Source organism: Ciconia boyciana, chromosome 2, assembly GCF_034638445.1.
Source record: "Ciconia boyciana chromosome 2, ASM3463844v1, whole genome shotgun sequence".
Classification (NCBI taxonomy): domain Eukaryota; kingdom Metazoa; phylum Chordata; class Aves; order Ciconiiformes; family Ciconiidae; genus Ciconia; species Ciconia boyciana.
Genome location: NC_132935.1, coordinates 151758228 through 151784351, shown reverse-complemented (window position 1 = coordinate 151784351; position 26124 = coordinate 151758228). Strand labels below are relative to the sequence as shown.

At 46.1% G+C, this 26124-nt stretch overlaps 1 protein-coding gene across 3 annotated transcripts in view; it reads right to left on the bottom strand.

Annotated features, from left to right (window-relative positions):
* Positions 1–970: 970 nt before the first annotated feature.
* The window catches only part of JCAD (junctional cadherin 5 associated), a 66524-nt gene continuing 41370 nt past the window's right edge, over positions 971–26124 (bottom strand). For 2 of the 3 annotated variants that reach the window (XM_072854548.1, XM_072854549.1), the window contains exons 2-3: positions 17216–17574; positions 6703–10450 (exon numbers count right to left, since the gene is read on the bottom strand). In XM_072854548.1, the coding sequence (XP_072710649.1) occupies positions 6703–10450; positions 17216–17514 (4047 nt within the window). In that variant the 5' untranslated portion in view covers positions 17515–17574. Of the gene's footprint in view, positions 2795–6702; positions 10451–17215; positions 17575–26124 lie in introns of those variants that run through there. The other variant, XM_072854550.1, reaches the window with a different exon arrangement.

Sequence of the window (26124 nt, the reverse complement as noted above, 5' to 3'; positions counted from 1 at the left end):
ACTGAAAGTCACCATTTACTGGTTTTTTAACTACAGCTGGTGTAAAAGGAGCTGTCTGTTGACTGCTGATTGCAACTGGCAAAAGGCTTCTGGAAAGGTGTTCAGCTGTGGTACCATCCAGCCCATTCCGATAGCTGACGTTTTAATTATGGCACAGGTACTGTAGAAACACTGAGCCACAATCATTCATAAAACTGTACTCCATGTACTTCTTAGTTGTCTGTATCATAGTATGAAATGAACCAGCCAGTGTTGTTAGAGGAATACACCATTTTTAAAGCAGTACTAACTCTAATCTTTCGCCCACTGGTCAGTCTCATACTACTGCAAAACAAAACTTACTAACTTTCTAGGTTTTAATTTCTCATTCTTAGCCAATAAAACCTTCCCCGCAATATTGCTACTTCCTATTTATTTCCTTTTTTCTTTTTTTTTTTTTTCCTTGAGATCTTGTCTGGGTACAAGATACAAGCACTGGAAAAGTAGTTACTTGACCTGACTGATGAAACAGACATGTTGCAAAATCAGTTAACTCCCTCCCCATCAGAAGAAAATAAAATCCACAGAAAACTCTTGCTCCACAGAGATGTGAACTGAAGGTGGCAGGAGTGGTTGTATGTGACAATTTACAGTTCTCCAGAAATCAAGGATAAATTAAAACTTTAAAGTTATTGCCAGGCACCTCAGCTTTACTAGTAAGTGGGATGATAAGAGTTGAAGCAATTCTTTTTAAGAACTGTTTTTTTATGGGCAGAATTGGGGTGGGGAGGCAGGGGAAGAAACATGTTTTGTAGCATTTACTAGCCCCCAGATGTCCTAGATGGTGATAAAGAAAGGTGGATATAGTAAGAGTGGTGGGAACAGTTTGTCAACAAGTATTGCTACACAGCATGCACAAGAGTTAATAAAATAAATTATACACCACATTTTCTTTTCAAACAAGCTTTAAATAGTCCATATGTAACAGAATCATGTGTTACAGACAAGAAATTCTTGCTGCCAAAACACAGGATGAGTGTTTTTCCCTGTTGTTCTTTCCGAATTACAGACTTAGGAAAAAATATTTCAAGAAATTAGAAGATTTTAAAAAATAAAATTATGCTAAAAACCAGAAAAGGCCAGTAGAATACACCGGTGAAGTACATGAACAAGTCATCAGAAGAATGTTAGTACACAGGTACTTACAAAAAAACACACAGGAGTGGACATAAAGGCTTTAAAGACACAGATACTATGCAGGCTAATTCAGTATCAAAGAGCAGAATGCATAGGCTTTATTATAAACTCTGTAATTCATGCATTTCTGTGTGCAGAGAAAATATACTTAAAGCCATGTATTTAAATGCCATCAAGAAGACACCTGAACTCCTCCCCAGCAACACCAGTTGACTTCAGGGAAGAATTAAACCCAGGTTTGTTTATTTTTATACACTGGCCTAATCCAAACCCATAATGTGTAAAAGGGAACAAAGTAAAAGAAAGCAACCAGGTATTTTTCTGAGCTGCTCAGAGACACCGGGACAAAGATCCAAACCCGCTTTTTGGTAATCACTGTCACTGGAATGTAATGGCAGCAACACCAGCCCAGACGGTTCTCAGCTGTGTTTCAGAAAGTAGCTCCAAGAAGAACGATCCAAGGGTTGAGTGTGGAAAAATAGAAATTAACCCTGTAGTACATACATACATACATACATAGATGGCTCTTTTCAGAACAAAATAAGGTAGGACTACTGAGTATGTGGCAATATGGAGTGTGCATTAAGATATACAAGTGAAATCTGCTTGGGGCACCTTCACTCAGAGGGATAAGTCTTCTTAAAATATAATAATAATAATAATAATAATTAATAATAATACTTCTTTATACTTGCCACTTGTTAGCAATTGTTTACATCGTAGAAAAATAGATAGTATTCTGTAACAAGAAATATAGTTACTTTGTTAAAATGGGCTACTTTAAACCAGCTACTATTCTTTCATATAAAGAATTTCTAAACAGCAAAACAAAAATAGGTAATACTGAGTGCAAAACAGCCAGTGGTATACTTTGCATTGGTTTGAAACACTAGTTGCCAGCTACTATAATTACACGTTCTGTACACTGTACTACAAAAGTCTTCCATCTTTTACAAGCTTTGGGGTTTTTGCTTTTCTTCTCTCTAGGTGGCAAGTAAGTATTTAATCCGAGTAACTTCAAACTCTGGAAGTCAGAAATAATTTCACAATCAGTCTTCGCTACCATTCTCTCGCATTCCTTCCCCCACGTAGTGCAGCAGCACTTTCTACTTATGCCCAGAAATCCCTTAAGTTAAACAAAGTTTAGACTGTAGATACTTATAAGTTTAGCTTATAAATTCACATTCTTTTAAAAATTATTTCACTAATCTCCCACGCTTACATTTACACCAAAGAGAAAGCTCAAAAGCCTCACTTCATGCATTTCATCATCCCTGCTGAAGACTGAAATAGAGTTCAGATAAAAACTCTTTGCCAATGGTAGGTATTAAGTCTTAATGCTACAAAGCCAGATGGTTCCAATGTAGAAGTCAGATTTTACTGTGGTCTCCGCAACAGTTTCAGATATGAATAGCTAATTCCTAGTGGCAGTGGTAAAGGCATTATGAGTACACCATGAACACCACAAATGGAGGCAATTTCCAAGCATCAAACAACAAAAAAACAAACAAAAAGCACCCAGAAAAAAAATCAGTGAAACATTCTTAGTAGACCAGAAATCTCTATTCTCCTCTTCGTTCAACTCACACCTTTTCAACTTTGGTGGGGTCATATGTATCTGAAAAAAGACAAGAAAACACTATTAATAATGTATTGTGAAATCTATTCAACGTTGCTAGCTGCAGAAATGAGACATCTTTTCCCTAGTTTTTTTAAAAGAAGCAGCTAATACTGGACTTACAGCCTTAAAGATACATACTACATTCCTGACCCAAATTCTGTACTTACACCAGTGCAATTTGGGAGCAACTTGGATCAAATGCATGCATATATAATTTGGGAAACCTTGAGTAGGTAGGAACAAGCACACTGAAGTGATTACTTCTAGTTTTCAGATGCTTTGTCAGGGAGAGAAAGATGTAAGATTTGCCCCCCTCGTACTGAACACTAAGGACAGGTCAATGCTTTAAGCATCCTAGCAGGGTGTTTAAGGCTGGCTGAAGAAGTCATGATGCCATCCAGTCATCAGGGTCTTTTCATTCGATTGCAAATCCTTGGTTTCAGATTAATTCAACAGAATATGGGAAAGCACAGCTGCGTTGCATAACTATGGTTAGACTGTCTTGCTTCAGTCTGCAAAACTGCAGCTCACATTTTGAACATAATTCACTAAAGCACTGGACCAGCTTACTAACATTGGTCTTAATTTTCAGCCTACCTGTTGTCAGTTCACAGGACAGACCACATTTGGTTTTTCTTCTCCTGAAGCCCCAAGGACACTCTTCTATCAATTTTTTTTATTGGATTTATCCCAACATTGGCCATGAAGTGAGCAGATATGAGCCTTTTTCTTCACCCTTGTGACTCTGAGATAGGATTGCAATTAAGGGGCTTTGCCTTGTGAGATCTGCCTGCCCTGTGCCATCATGGACATGTCTGACTTACCCTAGGCTCCTTGGGATGCACGGTCATGGCACGGAGGAACCAGGGCTACCTACGGAGGAGTCTGTAGGTACACAGAGGCCTGGACAAACTGGCACTGCAGCCCATGCTACCCTGTGCTACTTGCTGGTTTTACACAACCTGGGTACCTGTGCTAACCTTAAATGTCCCTCCCGTAGGCTGTACTCCGCAGCACTCGCGTTTAAACAGTTGAGCATGAAAATAGTTGCACACATAAATATCACACTTTGGAGTAAAACGTTCACCCTCAGGACTTTTATGTTGATGTGAGTGAATGTCTTCATTCAAACAAGCATAAAAATCCTCAGAGGGAAATTTTTACTCCTGTGTGCAAGTGGTCCATCTGCAGCATCCAGACTCATCAAGGGGGGACTGGCTAGAAAGAACTTCTGGATTTGGCCCCAGTGGGTGGATTCCTGGTGTAGGATGCTTTATCGCTTCTCTTGCCCACTCTCCTCAAATTGCTAGGCCAGCCAAGAAGGGAGTCTGTGCCAGCAACACCTATGTTTTCAGAACTGCTTATCACTATTCAGCCTCTTCTGGTATTTCCAAACTTCAAGAACAGACACCACATGAATGCAAAAAAATCAAGAGGAAAAAAGTTTTTGAGGGCTAGTGCACTCCAGGATAACACTGCATCTTTCTAAGCTTAATGCACTGATGGTGTGGGAAGATGCCTCTAAAGCAGTAACATTTTTTCAGTTGTAAATATTTTGCCATTTAAACTGCTAGAACATACAAAAATTCTGAACTGTTTGCTGCAAGGCTGACCTAAGAATAAAAATGGATTCTGAATGGATTTCAGAAACCTGATTTTCCTAAGACCAGGCACATGCACGCTAATAGAACTCCCCACAAAATTGCAGGTGCTCACTGAGTGGCAGGGGGGAGAAAATCAGGTCACAAGACATGGAGCCTCTGCGTGGCTCAGTTTATTCCTTGAAAGCTTACCCACACCCTCAGCACCTAAACCAAGGAGACAAAAGGGCCAGACGGCCAGGCTATGTCACACTTCTGGGGGGACAAACATTGGAGTTCTAGCACTGATACAGAAATGTTTATTCAACATTTGGTTAAGCTTATTTGAAGTGCTCTCTACAGAAACAAAGCCAGATCAGCAGCCTCATGGAAGCGGTCTTCAAACAGCAGTGGAGAAAAGACATCCAGTGCATTTGGGACCATTTGGAGATGTTCTTCTAATGGCAGTATTTGCATAGTAAGATGAGCTTCTTGCACTGAGTTTCAATAGAGCTCTTACTCTGAGATGACTGTTCATCTGCCAAGCTGCATTATACATGTGAAAGCCTGTTTCTGCTAAGGCCTCTAGCCTCTGTGACGGGCCCGGTCTGCAATTATAAGACTAACATCACCCTACCTCACTCCAAATAGAATGGCCTTTAGAAATATTTACTCTTTAAAAGCAACAAATACAGTAGTTTTCCAGGATCAATGCTCATTTTGGCTTTCAATGGTACCGGTGAGCTAGTCTGCAAGTTGGAGTGAGGGTTAACAGAGGAAGACACAACATCAAGCCTTTCTACAAACATGAATCTTCAGTCCTGCCTCGTTAAGGTAAGGTGAAGATCTTGTGGCCCTCAACAAATCAGGGTCTCTTTGGATGGGAAGAGGCCAGCGGAGGAGATGCCTTCCCACCCTGCGTGAGCGCGTGTTACCCTGCGGTACTGGATGTGCACAGCGGGACGGGACATCCACGCTATCCAGACGTGGGGAGGGCTGTTACGTCTGCGAGGGAACTGCTACAGTGGGAACACACTGCAGAATACAAGCCTGGCATTGTCAGCAAGAGGGATAAATTTAGACCTAATTTACTGCAGAATAACTCTCCAATAAAACACACACAATCTGTTTTGATACATCCCTGAAGTCATGTCACCACAACAGTTATTTCCTTCACTCCAGCAGAAACCCCAAGGGAGGAAAGCATATGAAATGCATGTGGGGCATACTAGACCTGATGGGTACAAGGGAGCTGAATTAGCCTGTTTGGAAAATCTGGCCTAGAGAAATACAGTTCAGAGCAGAAAGAGACACAGAGCTGTGCGATACAGAAAAATACATGAAGGGAAAGGCTGCAAGACTGCAGGAGCCAATAGAACTCATACAAATATTTCTCTTCAGATGGAAATACATAAATCCACTTTAAAGTATGCTCCATTTAATTTCAGTCCCTCTGTACTGGAAAACTGTGAACAGATTTATATCGATGAGGTTTAATGGATAACCTGTGCAGATTTCACAGTAGAGTGTCAGCTGTTACAGAGAGGATGGAAAAAGGAAGGAGGAGATTAATATTAATTTAACAACTTTCACACCATACATTTGCTCACTCCAATTAATTTAATGGACTAGATAGGTGGCCTGGGAGATTTATCCCTTTACACAGACCTATGGCAACAGCTGATTTTCTGTTGCTCAACACAATGCCGTATGAAAACTGTTTTGGAGAGAGAACAGCTCATGTTACTTTGGGGATGCATATGGACTACAAAAGTTTATACGCTTTTGAGAGATGAGGAACACCAAAAAAAAAAAAAAAGGTGTTCACTGAAAAAATCAACTTTCCATTTGTCCTGGGGATAACAGTTATTCTCAACATCTGATCTGGAAAATATTCATGAGAGAGAGAACTTTCCAGGCCCCTTAATGCAGCCATTTCCCAGAGGCTTCACAGAAGAACATCAGATTTTTATTTTTAGTTTCTTCTGAACTCTGATATAGTATGTGTCTACTTAAGTATTAGAGAGGGAAAAAATGGGTATTCAAGGAGAGGCTATGATTAAATCACCATGTGTTCCCAAACACTGGCACTACAGTGACTATCTTTGAACTCTGCTGTTTGAAGCTGGCCATTCCCTGAAACAATTAGACAGAGAGAAGACCTCCGGGAGCACTCAAATCTCTGTGAATGAGTTTCAGTATCACAAGTGAGTTTTACAGTAACTTGTCCTAAAATGGGATCAGAGAACACTCATGTTACCTGTTCCACAAGGAGAGCAAAGGGGGTGGCAACCAGATGGGGGTAGTACCACCTACAGCCTGTTACTATTTGAGCAGCATTATGTGGGCATAAGCAAACTGATCATGCCCATTACATAAGGAAACCGTAGCCACTTGGATGTCCCATAATAGGGTCTTACCTAAAGAAAAATCTTTGTCGATCTTCTTCTTCTCCATTCCACCTAAATATCCATTTTCACTGAGAGAGATAACACGCTTGGAAACAGCCCCTGAGCTTGCCAGTTTGCTTCCTCTCTCTTCTTGTACCCTCGACAGCTTCTCCTCATCCACCTCCTCTCCTGAGTCTGCGCTCTTAATGCTCAGACGTCTCATCCGGGACACAGAGTCAACTTCTTTCATTCGCACTAAGCGATCCATGGCAGTCCGGCTAGGTGGAGAAGTGAGCTTGCCTTGGAGTGTCTCTATCACTTTCGAGGTGCTTCTCACTCTCTTTTCTGAATGCTGATACACAGCTGACTTGCAAACCAAGTTTTGGTCCTCACCTTGGCTAGGACTTGCAGGTTGTTCAAGAACTTGCTCAGTCACCAGTGTTTTAGCGCTGGCTTCCTGGGCAGTGGTCTGGCATTCATCAGGGTATAAAGATCGTCCTCCTGCTCCAACAAAGAGAGCACTCTCTGTCCAGCCACACTTTCGTCTGCCTTCATAAGAACCATCTTTTTTTCCTTCTTTGTCACTTACTGTGCTCCCCACTGATGACTGAAAGTCCTGGGCACCATTTGCAGGGCTAGTGCCTGGGTGGGGCCCAACGTGGTCATCTGGAAGGAGAGACTCCACTGCTATATCTATACCTAAAATTCTTGCAGCTCTTGCCTGCAATGATTCATTCACAGGGATTTCCACTGCATTTGCATTTGAAGAGTGATCAGAATTGTTAGCGCCAGGTCCTGGGGCTGCATCAAGTCCCACTGACCTCAAATCCGGCTCGGAGCGCCCTTGGTTCCTCTTTGTTAGTGACAAACATACTACTGAGCCTCTCTCTAACACCATATCATTTGTGGGAGTTGCACCTTTGCTCAGTTTAACAAAGTCTAGGTAATTTTGGTCTTCGCTCATCTCCTGCAAGACAGGGTTATTGAAAGGATTACTGTGACACGAACTGCTTGGGCTACTGGACAAAACTCTCTTGAGAGGGCCCACACGAACTGGCTGCTTGCTTGTTCTGCTCTTGGCTTCCCCCGTCCTCATTTCTGTTATCAGACTTCCATCTGCTGGCCCGACTCCTTCACTGCTCCCTCCTGGCTGCGAGGAGCCTGGAGAGCCAACGCAGCCCAGCTTGCCGCCATGCTCCGTCCCCACGCTCCAACTTTCAGACTTACTTTTAACTCTTCCTGACTTAAATACAGGCACCTCTGGCACATCCGTTTCTGTTTTCCCACCGTGTTTTGGCTCCTGGTTTGACTTCTCATTTCTGGATGCCCTCCTCTGCGTGAGGGCACCTGCCTGCGGAGAAGCCGCAGCACTTTCCAAATCTTCTTCACTGCTTGTGCTCTCCTCCTGCCCTTGCAGCTCCTTGTTAAAACTTTCTAGCTCACTTATTGCATCCCAGGGACGGCGACTTACCGGCTTCAACAGGAACTGCCCAAACAGCTCTTTACTGTTGCAGGGAGCGCCTGCTTCTCCCTTAACTACCTCTCCCTTGGAAAGAAGGCCAGTTTCCCTCTCCTGGGCAGGCACTGGCTGGCTCTGGTGGGCTTTTGGGGAGGGGGCCTGAAGGACTGAGGTGGCAGTCCTGGAAAATGCACTGTTGCTAGACTGGCTGAGGTACATCTGACCCTTCATACCGTAAGCGCTCTGTCTGCAGCTTCTCTCGTCAGAAGGAAGCCCTGTCTGTTTTGACCCAATTGTGGATGCTGTACATCCTAGGAGCTTCGGAAACAGCATTTTGTTACTATTGGGCTGCCCAGGCTTTGTACCGTGGAAAAATTGTGGGCTTTTAGGTTCTTCGGTGAAACTGGTCTGTGTCTGCTGGTCTTTGTACTGATCACCTGGCCAGGAGCCAGAGTATTTGAGCTCTCTGTGTTTTGTAGGCTGAATAAATCTGAGGTCATTCATTTGTTTGAACTCTTCTGGTCTCCACAGCTCTTGTTTTTGTAACTCATTTTTATTGGTCATGCTTCCTGTAAGCGCTTGTAACTCCAAGTCCGTTGAAGACATACTTAAGAGACTTTGTTCTTGCAAAGCCCCATTGTTATCAAACCCATTCTTATCAGGGCTCTGGGTTATGTTGTTGTTCCTATCTGTATCTGGCAGATTGGATTCTGATTTAACTGGGATAGAGACCAAACAAAATATAGTTTCATTCATTTTTTTCTTTGAACTCTTTTTGCTCTGCATCCCAGTTCCAGGTTCAAACTTTTTCACTTTTGTAACAGTCTCACAGGTGCTGTCCATATGTGAATTTCTTACAGAAATTTTGCCTTTTGTGTACTCCGCACTGGCTTCGTTACGGGGGCTGTGATTAGTTGTGCTACAACTGTCTCTTTGGTCCGGCAAGGCACAATTTTCCTGATCTCGGGTGGACGGTGCCAACCATCTGTTGCTAGGGGTGGAGCTGTTGGAAGTTCTTTCTCCCTTTGCAGAATTGGACAAGTTTGATGCATCCAAAAAGGCACTGTTGTACTGTACTTCAAGATCTCTCTCTTGCAAAGCACTAGAACTGGGACTACATGCATTTTCAGTGTATTTAGTGTTGTCCTGCAGACCTTCTGGTGGCGCAATTTTAATATGTCGTATCCGAGGATCATCAAAGGGAATATACTGAACAGAACGCAGGTAGTCATTGGGGCGCCTCGCATGGCTTTGCTTCCCGTGAGGAAGATGGTTGTCTTTGCAAGGGTCCCCCCCCACCTCCAAAGTATTCGCAGCTGGTCGTTGGCAGGGGACAGCCCGCTCTGCAGGACCCTGCTGGTCGCTGGTGGTGTACGAGTTGGTGTTAGGCACTTCATTGAGGGGATGTGGGGTCACGTTTTGGTGAGGAGGGGATTTGTAAGAAGGAGGAGGTACGTAGACCGGGGGCTCCAAACCAGAGTCTTGAATGCAAGCATCTTGCCTTGGCTCATTAACTTTGGCTAAGTAGGAGATGGGTTTGTCTTTCTGGTAGTGGTCCTGGAAACCCACGGTTTCTGCAGGTGCCCTCACCTGCCGCTGCAGTTCATAGGATGGAGGCTTCAGAGGTCTCCCGTACTTGGGTTTCACCAGGGGAAGGAAATGGCCTCCCGTTTCAGGGTGCTTGGCTGGTTCCACACTCAGTCTGTTTGGGGGATAGGAGGGGGTTTTAGTTACGCTGAGCGAGTTGTTACTGTTGGTCAGAGAGGGCATTTCCACACACCTCATGCTCTCCGGCGAAAGGACCCTCGGCAAGGACTGCGATTTCCCCTTGTTGTGGGCGCTCAGTACGTTGTCTCCCAGGGTCAGTGAATACAGCTCTTGAAGCAGCTTCTCCCTGTCACCCTCGGACATTTGCCTCCCTACCTTTTTTGGCTGGTTCCAGCTTTCCATTCCCAGACTTTGCCATTTGCAGTCGCCAGGCACTTCGCAGCTCTCCTGCAAGCCGCTTCGTCTGATGCACCCTGCGCCCGTCCCCGCCTTCAGCTGACTCTCCCTGGGGTGCCGGGGTGCCCCCGGGGCTGCAGCCAGGCCTTGCATTTCCACACCGCCTTTCTGGGAGTAGCCCAGGAGCACGCTGAAGTCCTGTCCTCGTCTTCTCCAGTAGGCAAGATCTTTGTCAGTCTTGGGCTGGGAAGACCATGCTAATTGAGGCCTGTCATAAACCCTGAAAAAGAAACAGTGTCACAGGCAGTTTGCACAGATGCCCTCTCTTTCCCTTATGGGTAAGGCCATTAGGAGGTCAAATGTTGAGTTATGCCAATGGGGTTTGTGTAATCTATTTGCAACCAGATGACTTTATGATTTTAATGAGCGGATTTAAAAGTCAGTCATTAACATGAGTAAAGGAAGGGACTGATGCTCTGCTGGCATGTTGTTAGCTATGCAAAGCTGTTAGAGAAACAAATGCACACAGTTACATGCTGTGCAAACATGCACAACCCTCCTCAATGGACACCAGAAAACCAGAAATGATTGTGTTGAACTTATTTCTGCACTCTGCTACATCAAAAATCTATAGACGTCTAGGGGACTACAGTGGTATGCAAGTTTAATAGGAATCCAAAGCTAAAAAGCAGAGGTAGGGAGAACAGGTAGGGGGCTATTTCATAAGATATATTCTGTAAGAAGCATGATTTGCATCCTAGTACAAGAGCTGAAATTAAACATGTCATTTCCAATGTTGATTCTTGTTCATCTTTCAAAGGGAACAAATTTCTTCAAAGTGCTTTGGATTAAATGATATATGCCACAACAATGGTGATGTATCAGCACAGTTCTGAGTAAGATGGAACCAATATTTGAAATCTAAAATACCTCAAAAGAAGTATAACACTGTTAAATAAAAGAGGGATTAACTCCAGCAATCTGTTACTGAAATATGAAAGACATTAGACACTGTATTGCGGATTAGAAATTCAGAACACAGATTTACATGAACAGAATAGGTTCTTTGTGTGCTCTTAACAGACTGCAAACTATTTAATATACTGCTCAACAAAATTGGTACCTTTCTGTATAAATAATTAATCTTCTACTTGAACCGTGTTCTGCTATTCTTGTACCTAAGGTGTCCAACACTGTAACTGCCTTTACACTATGTAGCTGCCACCAGCATAGGACTGGAAAGAAAAATCAAAATTGACAGAAATAGGACAAGTATGTAGATAGAACCCAAGAATTTCTTTCTCTTCCCTCTACCCCAAGGTATACAAACAGTGTCATCTGGCTCTTTTTTACTAAAAACAATGATCTATTCAAATAGTAGCTTATGAAAACAAAATACAATTCAAAATTTGGAAGGAAAACTAAGCAATCCAGATCCATAGCAATTTTCTTGTACGTATGTTAACTTCATCCTATGACTATAAAAGTTTAAAAAACAAACTGAGATTAAAAACAAAGGAGAATCTTGTTCATATTAATTCAACTGGATTAAGACTTAAGATCTGAACAAAATATTCTGCCTCTGAACGACAAAGTACAGTTTGATCGCTGAACCCCAGGAAGTAACAGAAGTCTTCATTAATCAGTGAGATGTAACAGGACACCTCCTATATTGGAAAGCTGATTGCTGTAACAACGAACATTTCCATGCCTCTCTCCATGTGGAAACATGCAGCTGAACAAATTCTTCTGAGATTATCAAATCTACCTTTTTCATCTCATCCCCATGCTGCTATGGCACCATTTGTATCTGCGTTTACAAAACGAGGTGAGAAACAGCATCTAGCAATAGCGAGGAGGGAATGGACAGATTGCTCTTTCTGTTTGATTTTAACCATCATTGTAAAAGGGTCTACAGAAATCACAGGAAGTACAGAGTCATAGATTCCAAGATCAGCAGAGACCATTACGATGATTTAGTCTGACAGCTTGCTCAACGCAGGCCATCAGACTTCCCTAAAATGATTCCTGCTTCAGTGGTAGCATGTCTTTTAGAAAAGCATCTAAAAATCTTGATCGTTAAATTTCCAGAGATGTTGTTGCAAAGCTTAATTCACCATTAAAAAAACCCCAAACTAAACCCAAATTCTTATCAACCCGAATATAAAAATATTGGGGAAAGGAGGTATGGTAGACAATAATACTGAGATTTGCAACAATTGCAACTAACAGCACAGGAATGGAATGGGCTGGATGTTTAAAGGATTTAATAGGAAATCAGGAATAGGGAAGGAAGCGTTACTCGACTCTTTCCTAGGAAACCACTAAAACAGAAGAGTTTGGGTTAGTTTGCTTTTTTAAAAACAAACAAAACCCAAGCTCAGACATTCATTAAAGTAAATTAGCCCTTAGTTAGTACGGCTTCAGTTACAGAAAGGATGTTCCTCCATTTACTAAAAGCTGTTTAAAATATTTAATCTTTAAAAATAAATGTAAAGATTCATAACTAGGCTCCAGTAATAAATTTCTGAACATGATACAAGCCACTGTGACCTGTACTATGTCATCATTGCAACATGAATGTAGAAAAGACACTTAAAAGGAGGTATTTAGAGCATTTTAAACCTGATCTTTTCTATGATCTAGTGATAAGGTGGACAATATCAGTCTTTCCAGCTTCTGACTCAGGTACTAGACGTGGTTACACAGACAGCCCGTTTCCTGGGCCCCGCAAGCCTCTGGGGAGGATGGCACTGCACTGCGCAGTGGGAAGAGGATGCTCCACAGTCTCCCCAGGGACCCTCCACCTTAGCTCCAGCCTGAAGACTCCTCTGCTCCCAAAGATGGAGAGTGGCTCCTGCTCACCTGCACGCAGCAGGCACGGCAGGCAGGCAGCAGGCAGGCAGCACGGCACAACCACACTGCTTGTGGCTGCAACTGTGGCAGAGTGGCTCCTTCCAGGATATATGACTCTTTTGGGTCTTGCAGTTGAATGAAGTGGTAGGAAGGGGGAGCATCCGAGAGCCACCCCAAGTTCAAAATACTTCACTACAGCCTCAGCAATGGTACATCTCTGGATGGCGAATGCCAGTCATGCTGTAGTCTTTGCGTCCATGACATTATCAGTGAAGAGACCGCACAGTCCCTCTTAGCAGCAGCTAGTCTCCGACCACGCTACTGTGCAATTCTGTCTCACTCCATGATGCAATGGTACTGACGCACGAAGAAATGCACACCCAGATACAGCAACTTGCAAGTGCTTCCCAGCTGGGAGGGGTGCCAAGGATGGAGCGGTCCCATGGGACAAGGAGTTAGATTTTACATTATGAACTCTCTTCTAACAGGCCTGCTTCTAACAAATATCACATTTGCTGTCATAAAGTGCTTTGAATTGATTCTATATAAAATTAATCCAATGAAAATCATTTAAAAAAATAAACTATTGCTAGCTTTCTATGAATTTTAGGCCTTTGCAAGAAATGAGGCCATCAGTCCACCCTGCACCGGCTGCATGACTGCATTTCACTGAGCTGCCGCTCTCAGAGCAATGGGTTGAAGCTGCCCAGCTCCCCCAGGGCAACGCTGGACCAACAGGACCTTGCACGACCCACAGAACAGGGCTAGAAGCGAAGGAGTGTGGCACAGGCTAAGAAGTCAAAACCCTGCAGAATGAGGCCACTGCAGGGCTATCTAGCGATACCATGGGAGCTCCTGTCCCTGTTCTGGATGCCAGCATGCAAGCAGTAGGCATTAGGCACCCAGTAGCTCAGGGTGGGTGAGCCGCAGGCACCAGCACAGACTTTGTGCCCAACGAGGAGGCACTGTTAAGAAACTTCCAGGATTTGGCAGCAAGGGGGAAAAAATTTTCAGAGGGCTGTTCTGGACACTGGCAGCTGCTGTTCTATTTTGGGATCCTATCCTCACATACGCTCTTCCAAGCCTCAACACTGGGAAACACAGTACAGTCTTCTAATTTTTCCAGCAGGTAATCTCATCAATGATGCTATCTATTTATCTCTAAATTTGCTAGCTACCAACATAGTTCCTCCCACACAAATAGCTAAACAAAGTGCCTCTTCTCTCCACTCAGAAGAGAAGCAGGAGGGAGTTCTCCTTCTGTGAACCCTCTCATCTCTACGCATGGGGTCAGCTTTCCCATTTTCTTTGCCTCGTCTCCTCTTCCAAACCTGTACCGTGTGGCCTCCTAATGCTTAGTTAAGCAAGGACAGCCCTCCCACCATCTGTTGCCCCACGCTTTGCCTGAAGGACAACGGGATGGAGCAACACATCACTTCCCCACTCTGCTGGGGCGTCACTCCCCCCTTGCAAGCAGCAGTGGCGGGGTATGATGTGCCCACCTGCAGTTGCTATAAAGCCTCTCTCCTCCTCCTCAGCAAGGACTGATCAGCAGAACAATCCCAATGAGTGGAGACAACAGCATCATCCCCTGCCATCATGAAACACCCCGAGCCCTGCAAACCTGTCTGCGAAGGCAGCAATGAGGTGGGCAACATCACTCACTTCTGTGGTGTTTGGAGGGTGATTAGTTCTTCTGCATCAGTGGTCTGAGCATGAGTGTGGTGTAGATAATTCCTCATCTGAGGAGCCTGAGTCATGCTCCAGATTGCTGTGGAGCTGGTCAAGGTCTGTGAAGGTAGTTGGGACACACGCTGCCTCTTCTGACCTTCTCCTGCCACTGTGCTGCACTGGAAGGCAGCGTCAGGAGATGGTTGCAGGAAGCCTGCAATGCCCAAAGAGCAGTGTCTTTGTGCTGGACCCTGCCGGGTGGTTGTCCCCTCTGTGGGCCCAAATGGTCCCCAGGTCTCTGCAGTGTGCAGTTCTGTCCCAGCCTGAGAACCAGGAACCTATTTCCTGCAACGGTCCAGAAACCAGACAGCGAGATCAAAATCCCTGGCGGAGTTCACCATGGCCCACCCGTAACAGGGCAAAACACCCCAAAGTGGGCCATCACAAAAATCCTCTCTTCACTTTTAAAACAGCTCACACTTGCACGGCAGCCCCGTGCCTCGGATGCTTCCCCAGAGCAGGGGAGTGGGTCGGGAGTGGGTCTGGAGCGCGACTGTCACCCTGGAGCGCAGCGGCTGTGTGCTGGTTTCGGGAGCACAGGTGCTGCAGCAGTGAAGCTGCAGGCAGCCTTCCAGAGCCGGCCCCGAGCGCTCGCTCCTCCCCTCCTGTACCAGCAGGGCGGCGGCAGCGCCGCGCTCTGCGCCAGAGGTACTCTGCGCGCCCGGGGACGGCACGGGAGGGACGGCTGGTACATAGGTTTTCCCTTGTTCATAGCTGCTAGTGCCTTGTGGAGTTCCCAGCAGGCTCACTGGGAATCAGAGTCTGCTATAGCAATAACAGTCAGAAAAGATTTCTATTTTTGTGAAAGCGTGACAAAGCCATTTCCAGGGCTGCATTCCCTATTTTATGGGGAAAAGCCACTTTTTAAAACCAGGATGTAATATGTAACTACGCTGTAGACTGACAGGTTTCACCCCTTGCGTTTTGAGATGTTAGAAAGAGACGTTTAAACTGTCGGAGAGCATTATTTTGTACTGAGCCTACACCAGCAGTCACAGATACCTCTGCCACGTCGGAGGCACGGGGCAGGCGCGCGAGGCCCTGCAGAGCCCCGGAGAGGCGGGAGGCCGGGAGGCAGCAGCCCTCCCACCTGCCGTGCCCCCGCGCAGGCTCTGCCTTACAGGGCCTGGGACCAGCAGCACTGCGGTCGCTTCCAGCCTTGCACAGCCATACCTTCTTCACACAGGTTTTTCTCCATGCTGTAAACTCTGCTCCAAGGCCAAGCATCACCTTCCTTGACACCCCTGCACACTCTCTTCCCCTGCTTCAAAACCTTTTGCCCTTTCATTCTTTTTCAGCGTCTTTTCTCACTTTATTGGCGTCCAGTTTCCTTCACCCAAAACACACCATGAAGGATCCTTCTTACCACCTTTAAACCTGTGTCCTCTCCTTCCTTCTCCAGAAGGGATAGTTCCACCTGGGGACCTTCACCGCGGCTGGGACTTGCTGCCCTAGGACTGCTTTACATCTCTTCCTGCCCATTATCCTAGCTGGCAGCCAGGAGCCATTCCTGCTCCAGGCAAGCAGGCTCACAAGGGGAAGAGATATGAAGGGAAAGCGTGGACGAGCCCAGCAGTCAGGGGACATGTGCCTTTGCCACGTGTTACCGAAGGTCTTCGTAAGAGGACAAGCTCCCAAGGCGACAGCGTTTTTCCCTGCTTTCAGTTTCAAGCCCATTTGGCAGGAGGAAGGGGCTTTTCCTCAAAAATCATCGTCACATTTGGGCTGGCTTCCAGTCCTGCTCTAGCCCCTTTCCTTTGTTCATCTGCAGCACTCAAATAGCAGCAGAACAATGGCCGAGCCGCGGAGTGTACACACAGCTCTTCCTGCCCAGCCTGCCCCAGCCCCAGCATGCACGTACTCCCTGTTAAGCAAGCCACAGTTGTACAAGCACATTTTATAGAGTGACAGCAAGAGCTTCCACTGGCTTTGAGCTGTTTTAAAAAGCAACGAACAGGCACCTTCTCACGTTTACTCCACGAGAGTGGCCTTAAAAAACCCAATGGAGTCCTTGCCGCATGTAGGAACACCCACCGATAGCTGCACATGGCTGAATCTACAGCAAAAACCAGGGTGTGTATGTGGCAGAAGAAGCTGGGTTCAGTTTTTTAAAACTGAAGAAAAGGAAGAGCTTTTGCCCCTTTTTTTTACTGTACTTGGACTGAGCTTCTCTAAGCCCATCAGAAAGGCCTTTCTGATACAGACCGTATGAGTAAATTAGATTTTCCCACACTCAGCCACTTCCCGTCACCCCAGTATTCTCAAAGGCCTTGCTCTAGCAGAAGGTGAATGGATGTGCCGCTGCTTCGTGTGGACTTGCAGTGCATGGAAATGGTCACTAGTATGGGAGCAGGAAAGGATCACAGGAAGATGGTGTCAAGGGTTAGGGTCATGCTTAGTTATCTGTCAGGACCAAAAGGAGGAGAAAGCAAAGCCATGGCATGATGCTGAAACTTACCCCCCTTCTGAAGTATGAAAAGTGGACAAACCCTGAAGGTCACGGTGGTAACCAGGACCTGCTTGCCTCCCTTGGCTCCCATGGCTGCTCTCAGTGCTGCTCGAGTTGGTTTTCACGAGAGGTTTCTTGCTGTATGCCCCAGCTCTCGATTCTGCCTCGAACCCGTTCAGCGTTCTCTGAGCAGATCTGTTCCCCGCGATTTCATGCCGATATCCATCATATCTGTTCTCGTATGACACAGGAGGATTTTTTGACAATTTGTATCCATGAGAAATCAGGAGGTCCTCAACACTGAACATATTGTGCTGGTTTCGCTCACAGCTATGCCATCAGAAAGCTCTTTCCAGCAGGACCCATCCCTGGAAAACAAAACCAAAAACAAACAGAAGGCCCCTTTAAACAAGGAAAGATACCTCTGATCACCTGGTAGGCTGCTGAAGCTAAGAGTCTCATCCCCTGGCCTCAGTCTTCCACCCTTATAATAAAATAGGTGAAGCAAAGTGCATGCAGATGCTGATGAATCATGTGCTGACCTTCCCTAGACAATACACCTCCGTGTACTCAGCCAAGCAGCAGATGCCGTGCTGCTGCTGACTCAGTCCGTTTCACTGAAGAATTCACTGGTGATTGCAGCTTTCAGATTTCACTAAGTGATCTCAAAAAAAATCTTTGCACCGGAAGTAAGCCCACAATTTGAGTCAGGCATTTCCTTAAAAAACAATTTTTCCCCAGTCATGGAGAAGTGTGCTCTGTATTACTTTTTAAGTTGCTGCAGGAGGAGGGAGCGGATTACAGGGCAATATGCCTCTCCCTACAGCTCTGCATATTCCAATTAAGAAAAAATGTTCACATGAACAAGGACAAAATATGCATGAGAACAAAAATGAATTATGCAACCACATGAGAAACCCAGGTAATGTCATGCAATACCCTAGTTGAACAGTCCTTGTTACAGATTACTTTATTTTTGGCCTGCATTGGCCTGCTGGAAGTCAGTAATCCTCAACTAGAATAATACAAAACCTAAGATTTCAAGTATGGTCTACTTTTACAGCACACTTCCACTGCGTAAAATGACTGGAAACAACCTGAGATGCCCGTGTCTATTGTGTCTCAATGATTTCTAAGACACGGGACAGTCAAGATTTTTCTTCCCAGAGACAGCCCTCAGTTCTCCATTGACTACGGCAAAGATTCAGCAAACTGAATTAGTTGGCCAGAAACAATCTCTATTGTCTATACCACTCTCACAGCTTGTTATGGCAATTACAGAATACCCATTCTTCCAGAGTTTTAAAATGAGTGGAAGGTAATGATCTATTCTGTAGGTTGTGCACAACAATGGAGCCATTCTGGTACACTCCTCCTTGTTGGAACTGTGTTACCAGAAGAAGGAAAGAAGAAAAAAGGTGCATAAAGAAGTGAAACACACAGAAATAAATTTGTTATGTAAAACATAAAACAGTCGAGATGATTTTCCCTGCATGAAGAGTTCGCTTAACATGCCTGGTGAGTAGCGTGCATCCTTACTAATAGCAGGTCTACCTACGGGACAGGAGCCCAGCACTGGCAGCTGCTCAAAAGGAGATTGTCTCTGCAAATATAATGAAAAGCAAGTGCATCTTCTACACTGGGCTCTAATGCTCTCTTTGGGCAAGAAGAAAGAGAACTTTGGTCACTGCTGTTAACAATAATTTACTTTAGATGGAGCAACTACTGAGATGGCTGCTGCACATTTATTAGTACTGAATCTCTCAGGCTACGTATACGCAGGAGTTGATGGGTCGGCTTAGAATATAAACCAGTTTCTGTGGTGCAGCACCTCATATATTATAGCCACTTTTTGCCTATCCAGCGCCCCATCCATTTTCTGCTCCCGCCCTGTCTCCTGGATGCTCTGCAGACTGCAGAGCCGGTCTGGCCAGCCACTCCGGGCCGGCCTGGCGTGCGGCTCCCGGGCACACAGGGACCCTCCAGCTGCCTCTGCCATGCACTGCCCGCAGCGGCCACGGCGCTCACTCGAGGACAGCCCACAGTGTGGAAAAAACACGCACAATTTTTATGCAGAGCCACGATTTAACTGGTAACCTGGAATGCTGCAAAAGTGGCTTTTCAGCCTGAGAGCCTGCTGAGCACTTAAACCGGTTTGTCTCTAGCGCTTAATGAATCTCTTCCCTTTTCACACCCTTTAAAAACAGAGAAATAAAGCTCTATGCCGAAGATATTTTAGGACTATCCCTTGCTAGAACAGGACTCCAAATTCCCAGTAAGTGCTCTGAGTAAGTTAGCCAGCAGTAAGTACAAGCAGGCAGAAAGCAGGGAGGAGCAAGACCCTTCCCTCTTGGAAGGAAGGGAAGGCTTTGTGGATTATTATTGAATGCTGACCTAAAAGGTTGATTTTCTATCCACCCGCCGCCCCGGACTGTGCAAGGAGCCAGGTAGGAGCAGAGCAAGGGGAACAGCTGGCTGCTAGAGCTGTTCAGCCTCTAACAAGAGAAAGATCCAATGTGACTACCATAAACATCAGAAAGCCCATCTGAGTGCTCACAGGTGTAAGGAAGAAATGTGCTTTTCCTGCTATTATTGTCAGGCTGGCTTGGAGTGCAGCTTAACCCTCTCTCTGCCGCCCACTGCAGCCATGGTGCATCAGAGAGTCAAAGGCGAGCGGGCAAGAAACCTCCAGCCCATGGGGTTTACTCTGATCCTCCTTTTGGCACCGGTGGTGAGGAGCAACAGGGTGGAAATGAACCGTGAGGAACTGGTGCGACTGTCTCCTCCTGCTCTGCAAATTTATCACGTGTGGAAGGGAAAATCCCGCAGTGCTACGGGCAGTGGGAAGGCCTGGCTGGGAGCGGGATGCTATCACTGTGCCCATCACAGCTCCGCAATGGGAACAAACAAGGCTGAGAAGCCTGCACCCCTCTGCTTGCCGTGGTGCCCTTGGCACCAAAGCCCCCGATGAGCTCTCCCCAGACCCACCACACGAAGAAATGCTCCGTGCCCACGGCACAAGCTCCAAGGAGCCAGCAGCAATGGTGGCGGGTGGCCGCTAGCCCGGACGCTGTCAGGACACCTGCCTCGAAGGGCTGCGCAGAAGTCGCAGGGAGGTACCGTCCCCCCACATCGGAGCTGGCCGGGGCCAGGGGAGCTGGAGGCCCTGCCCGAGCAAAGCCTGCAGGACATCAACCATGTCAGCACCCAACGTCCGCAAGGATGCTGGCCAGCTTTCCAAAGCTGGCTGCAGTGCTGGGATGCTCTTCCCACCCTCCCTTAGATAAATAAATCTAAAAAATAAAATCAAAGGAATTGTATTGGCAGGAGTAACAAAACCATTGCTGCAGCACTGTCTTGTAAATAATCTGTCAGACTGGGCCAAAGAGTAAAGGCTGTGCAGAGCTTCTAATTTGAGGGAAGATCAACAACACTGGAAAACAGTTTGTTTTTCCAGCGCTCATTTGTTTTCTTTGCCAATGACATCAGTGCTTTCTGATAGGGTTTGCTTCCTGAGGATGCCTGCTATCTTGCCAGTGTTTCCGACTTGTCCCCGTCAGCCGGTACAACTCTGCATTGCACTGGAAACAGGGGCCAAGCTTTTCTCTGGAAACTTCTCAGCAGCGCTCTCAGATGCAAAGCAACAAGCGCAGGCTGCCTGGCGGAAATCGGCATCAGCCCCCGTGTACACAGGGACACAATGGGGACCCGCAGCCTCGGCAAGCGGGACACAATGGGACCACCAGATGGAAACGTCATCAGAGCACCTCGACTCGGGGTGCTCTGTCCAAGAGCGGCGATCTCATCTCTGGCCCTGAGAAAAGCCCAAAGCAGTCCCAAAAGACATCCTGAAGAAATCTGGTGCTAGAGTTTCCTCTGAGCTGCTGCCGGAGCCCATTCTCAGTGGGGGAAACGCGCTGGTTTCTGTTGATAGTCTGCCTTTATCTGCAGTTTTTTTCAGTGGCAGGGGTTCCCAAGCCTTATTATTTAGGGGAGTACCACCACCACCTGTACGACGACCAGTACCAGCGATGATGAATGCCAACACTTGTGGCAGTGGCAGAAGCAGCTCTTCCCTCTGTGCTCTGAAATGGCTCGCATGCCGCTGAACCCTCTCTGCGTGGCGTTTAGAGCAGCCCATCAGTGTGCTCCTTTGGTTAGCCCTGGCTCCAGAGAGCATCCTGGCACAGCACCCACATACCGGGTGGGAGACCAGAAGTGACAGAGAATTTGGCCCTGGCTGTCCTCTGTTACATCTCTCTGCCCTCTGCTACTTGAAATAAAATGGAAGGTGGCAACCCTTTAACTGTTGGAATACGACCCCTGAAACTCCTTGTTGCGCATGATTTGCCCTGCCCACCTCCGCAGAACTATTTATAACATCTTTGTAAGTTATTCTGTACAACTTTACAGAAAAGAAAACATCAAAGGAACATGATTCATATTGCAAAATGAAGCATACAAACATCATGAATTGCCAAAATCCAGGCACCCTGCATGGACGCAGGAGTTGCCGCAGTCTGTAATTACATGACTTCAGGCTACTGAAGTCTGCAGGACTCCTGCCTCGTTTGATACGCAGGCTAGGTGATGCTAGTCTTCCTAGGCTTTATCTACAGCAGCTATCCAAACACTCTTCTGAAGACAGAGTTACTAACAAGCATCTGAATTACAAAGCGTATTATCCAGATGGGTCACACATTAAACTAGCTTATCTTCACTCACGTCTGGGTGACATTATTCCCATTTTGTATCAGACATGTGCCAGACAGAAATATTTATGTAGATAGTCTAAAGTGAAAACAACCCTCTCCACTCTAGGCACCCAGTCTGAAGTGTCTACAACCTGATTTTTCAAAGCACTTAGCCTTAAAACTGAGCTAGGTACATTCAAAGCAACTGCTGCAAGAACCTAGTGCCTCTCCACGTCAAGCCAAGTGTCGCAAGTCAGGTGCCCACACAATGAAGACACGGGATGAGCCAAAAAATTGGTTGCAGTAATTCGTCTACCTTGTTCTCCTCTGTCCCTCTGCCTATCTAATCCAGCACCAACGCTTTTGTCCAGGCAGTCCCCATCTCCCTCCCACGCCTGTCAGCTCCTCACCACCATGTGCACCGCTGCCTTCATTTCCCAATTCCCAACCTTCTGGCCGGTCAGAGCCACCTGTCCTTCCCTCTGCCCCCCAGCATCCCTCCCCTGCTTTCCCGTCTCCTGGTCCCACCAGTCCGGCCGCTCTTACCGCACAGCACACCGCCGTGCTAACCAGCCCACCCTGCCCTGCAGCCCTTACAGCTTCGCCCCGCCAGTCCTCTGTTCACATCCCTCACCCCAATTTTCCTCCTTCCCCTCCTGATAACCAGCCTCTGTCCCATCTACGTTTCCAGCAGAAGCACCTCTGTGCCTGGTCTCCGCTCCCAGGTCCGAGACCCTGTCTCACCTTTACCTGGAAAAAGCAGGAGCTGTCATTATGGGGACAATCCAGCTCCACTGCTGCAGCCGTGGCAGGGGCACTGCGCCGCGGCTACGCAGACATGCTCTGCTCGCACGTCTGCTGGAGCGGTTAGGGCACAAGCGCTGTCCCTGCGCAGGGCTGTGTCACGAGCGGGCTGCTCAGCACCAGATGCTGTGAGGTGCTGATGGATGGGAGGAAAAAATCTTCAGAAAACAGAGCAGCTAGAAACAGAGAGGAGTCTGGCGAGAACATGCATGGACATCTTCAAGCCTTGTCACCATAGATCCTGTTTCTGAACATGATGGCACTGCAGCTCTCAATCAAACATCTGGAAGATTTCTTTTCTTTCCCCTTTTTAATGTGGGCAAAACAACATTCCTTCTCCACGCCCCCCTCCCCCCCAGTTTTTCTTGGAAATGGTTGAATTGGTTTAGCTGATGATATTAAAATAAATTTAGCCTGAGAGAGAGACACAACCTGAAAGTCTCAGATCAAGTGATAAAAGCCTGACAGACTACAGCAATGGAAAACAGGTTCTTGTAGTAGAAGTTTCAATACTAGATGGTACTACTCGCTCAGTCTAAATATAACCCTGAGCAACATCCCAGGAGAATATGCAAGTCTTTGGCCATCGTAATTGCTCTTGTTTTCTCACTCTGGTTTTGCATGTGTGCATATGAGACAGCTTATCAAAAATAAACACATTAAATGAGGCTTTTACCTTGATCATTTCATCTTTTTTTGGGACAATAAAGTCAGATGGGACTGTAAGCGGCAGGCTGCTGTGCGTGCAGCTGCCTTGGCGCGCCATGCCCCTGCCCTCCGCTGCGGAAACAACCACCACCGCCTTCACTGGCTTGCAGACACATGCTCCATCGGGAAAGATAGAATTCATGTGCTTGAAGAGCCTTCAACAATAATGTTCACTATGATAAAATATTAGATAATTAATGCAAAGATAGTCTAGAACACGGGAAAGAGAGATTAGAGAATATTAATGTAAGTTGGATGTATTCAACTCAGCAGGGCTTAATTAAGCGTAGGCTAGGAGTAAGGAAAGAGTAGGGAACTAGCCAGGGCAGCCTCCGAGCCATGAGTAAATACCTCCTAGAAATTCTCAAAGGATAGGCGAAGGACAAACATATTCTCTAACTTCAAACAAAAGGGGGAAGGAGACAGATCTGAGGTATCATAGACCAGACAGCCTGGCTTTGATATTGACTCAGACAAATTATTATTCAACCCACTTGTAAATACTTATAGCAGGTGTCGATTTATCGTGGAGCGGGAGGGAGCGAGTATGTGATCCAGGAGAAGCAGCGGACTTTCCAGCTCCCTGTTTCCCACCCCGCACTGCAGCTGCATCCACTCCCACATGATAAAGTCATGAGAAACCAGAAAACACAGACTTGTCAAGAACAAATTAAATCTAATCAATTTAATTTTCTTCTTTGACGGAGTTGGGAGCAGAGTGACTAGGGAGGAAAAAACAGTAGAAGTCACACATTGGAACGAGGAAAGCTTTTGATGGATGCATGTGATAGTCTTACATGCAAACCAGGTGAATACAATTTAGGTATAGGTGGGTATACAAATGTTTTGTATCTGTGCTCAAGGAACAGTTCGTAAATTCAATGTCAACCTGAAAAGATACATAAGGTCTGTGCCTGGGGTCTTGCTCTATTCGTTATTTCCACTAATGACTTGTAAATTAGAATAAAGATTATAATTACAAATCTGTAGGGAGTGCTGCGAGCATTTTCAGGGATTACAATTAGAATAAAATCTTAATAAATTAGAGACCCAGTCTGAAATGAATGACTGAGATTCAATACAGGCAGGTGTAAAGCACCATGGTGAAGAAGAAGGATGCAATGCAAAAGTGCAAAATGGAGCAGTATGGCAAAAGAGTCTTGGGGGCTAGAGCTGCAAAGAGAGACGACATCAAGAGTAGCGCAGGGCTTGGTACACACAGGTGAATATGCTTGGAGATGTACTAAGAGGAGCATCACATGTCAGGCTCTTTATTCCTCTCAGCCCTATATCCTGTTTTGAGCCCTACCTCAAGCGAGATGCTGCTCCCTCCCACTTGCTCACAAGAATTAAAAGTTTAGGAAGTATGACCCCTTGAGAAGAGGGTACAAGAAGTGGGCTTGTTTAGTTGAAAGAAACGGGAGGAGGAATGAGGGTGAGAGAATGAGAGATGATAACAAGTTTCAAATATGTCAGGCTGCTAAAAGGCAGTGATAATCTTGTCCTGCTCCCTGCAGATGTGGAAAACTGAAGGGACTGGCTTAGTATGCAGCAAGGGGGATTTAGGTTAGATATTAGGAGGAACTGTCTAGCCATGATGATAGTTAACCACTGGTTACGCTGGGAGGCTGTCAATCTCCATCAACACAGGTTTTCAAGAATAGGCTAAATGAAGATCTACCAGGAACAGTGCAGATGAAGCAGACTCTGCTCCAGAACCAAGGGATTTGGCATGGAAACGAAACATTTTTACATTCCTCCTCTCCTTATCCCCCAAAAAAGGTATTGTTTTGTTGGCATGCCCCACACCTGGAGGTTCCAGATTTCAAATATTGAGTTCTTCCCACCTTGATTCCTCAATTATAGTTTGTTGGCCTCCGTTCTCTCCTATGGGCTGGCTCCCTGGCTTTGTATGCTCACATGAACTTCCATGTACCTCCATGGTAAGCCACATACAGCCGAGCAGGATTGGTGCATTTGTTTTGGGGAGTTGAAGCCCTCTGGGGATGTACAAAGAAGTAGGCTTGGAAGCACAGCTCCCCAGGGTAATACATCGTACACAAGACTTTGTTTACAAGTCTGATCTTCTCTCCAACAAAATCAAAACCCTTCTGTACCAGATTCCCAGTCTTATAAATAGCCACCTTGCCTGAATTACAATGTGGCTTTTCCCCAATACTACTGTCCAAAGTAAAATGAACACTTTATCACAAAATGCCACCAATGACCTACCTTGCACCCCCCTGTCCTGACATCCTCTGCTCTGCAGGGAAGAGTGAGGGGGTGCTGAGGACGGGCAGGCCTGGCAAGGTGGCAAGCACCATTTAGTAGGAAGAGAAACTTTGCCTCTCCTCCAGGGATGGGAGGGATAGGGAGAGCGAGACACAAAAGACACACTCACATTGAAGGATCTCGCACAGAGAAGAGGCAGTAGATGACCTCAGTGGAGGCACAAGAACAGTCTTGACCAGAGGACTTGTATCAGATCATGGACACACACCAGAAAAAGCTTCAAAAAAGTTCCCATTTCAGCCAACACCAAGGGCTTCAAAGCCACTAGTGCTAAATGCACAATTATCTCTGCTGCTACATGGGAGGAAGATGTGCCAAAGTAATTGCTGGAAGATAAGCCAACTCTGTGTTGGCTCTGCACATCTTCCCAGGCCTGCATGTCCCTCCCATTCATCTCACCGAAACTGAAAAGAAATCTGT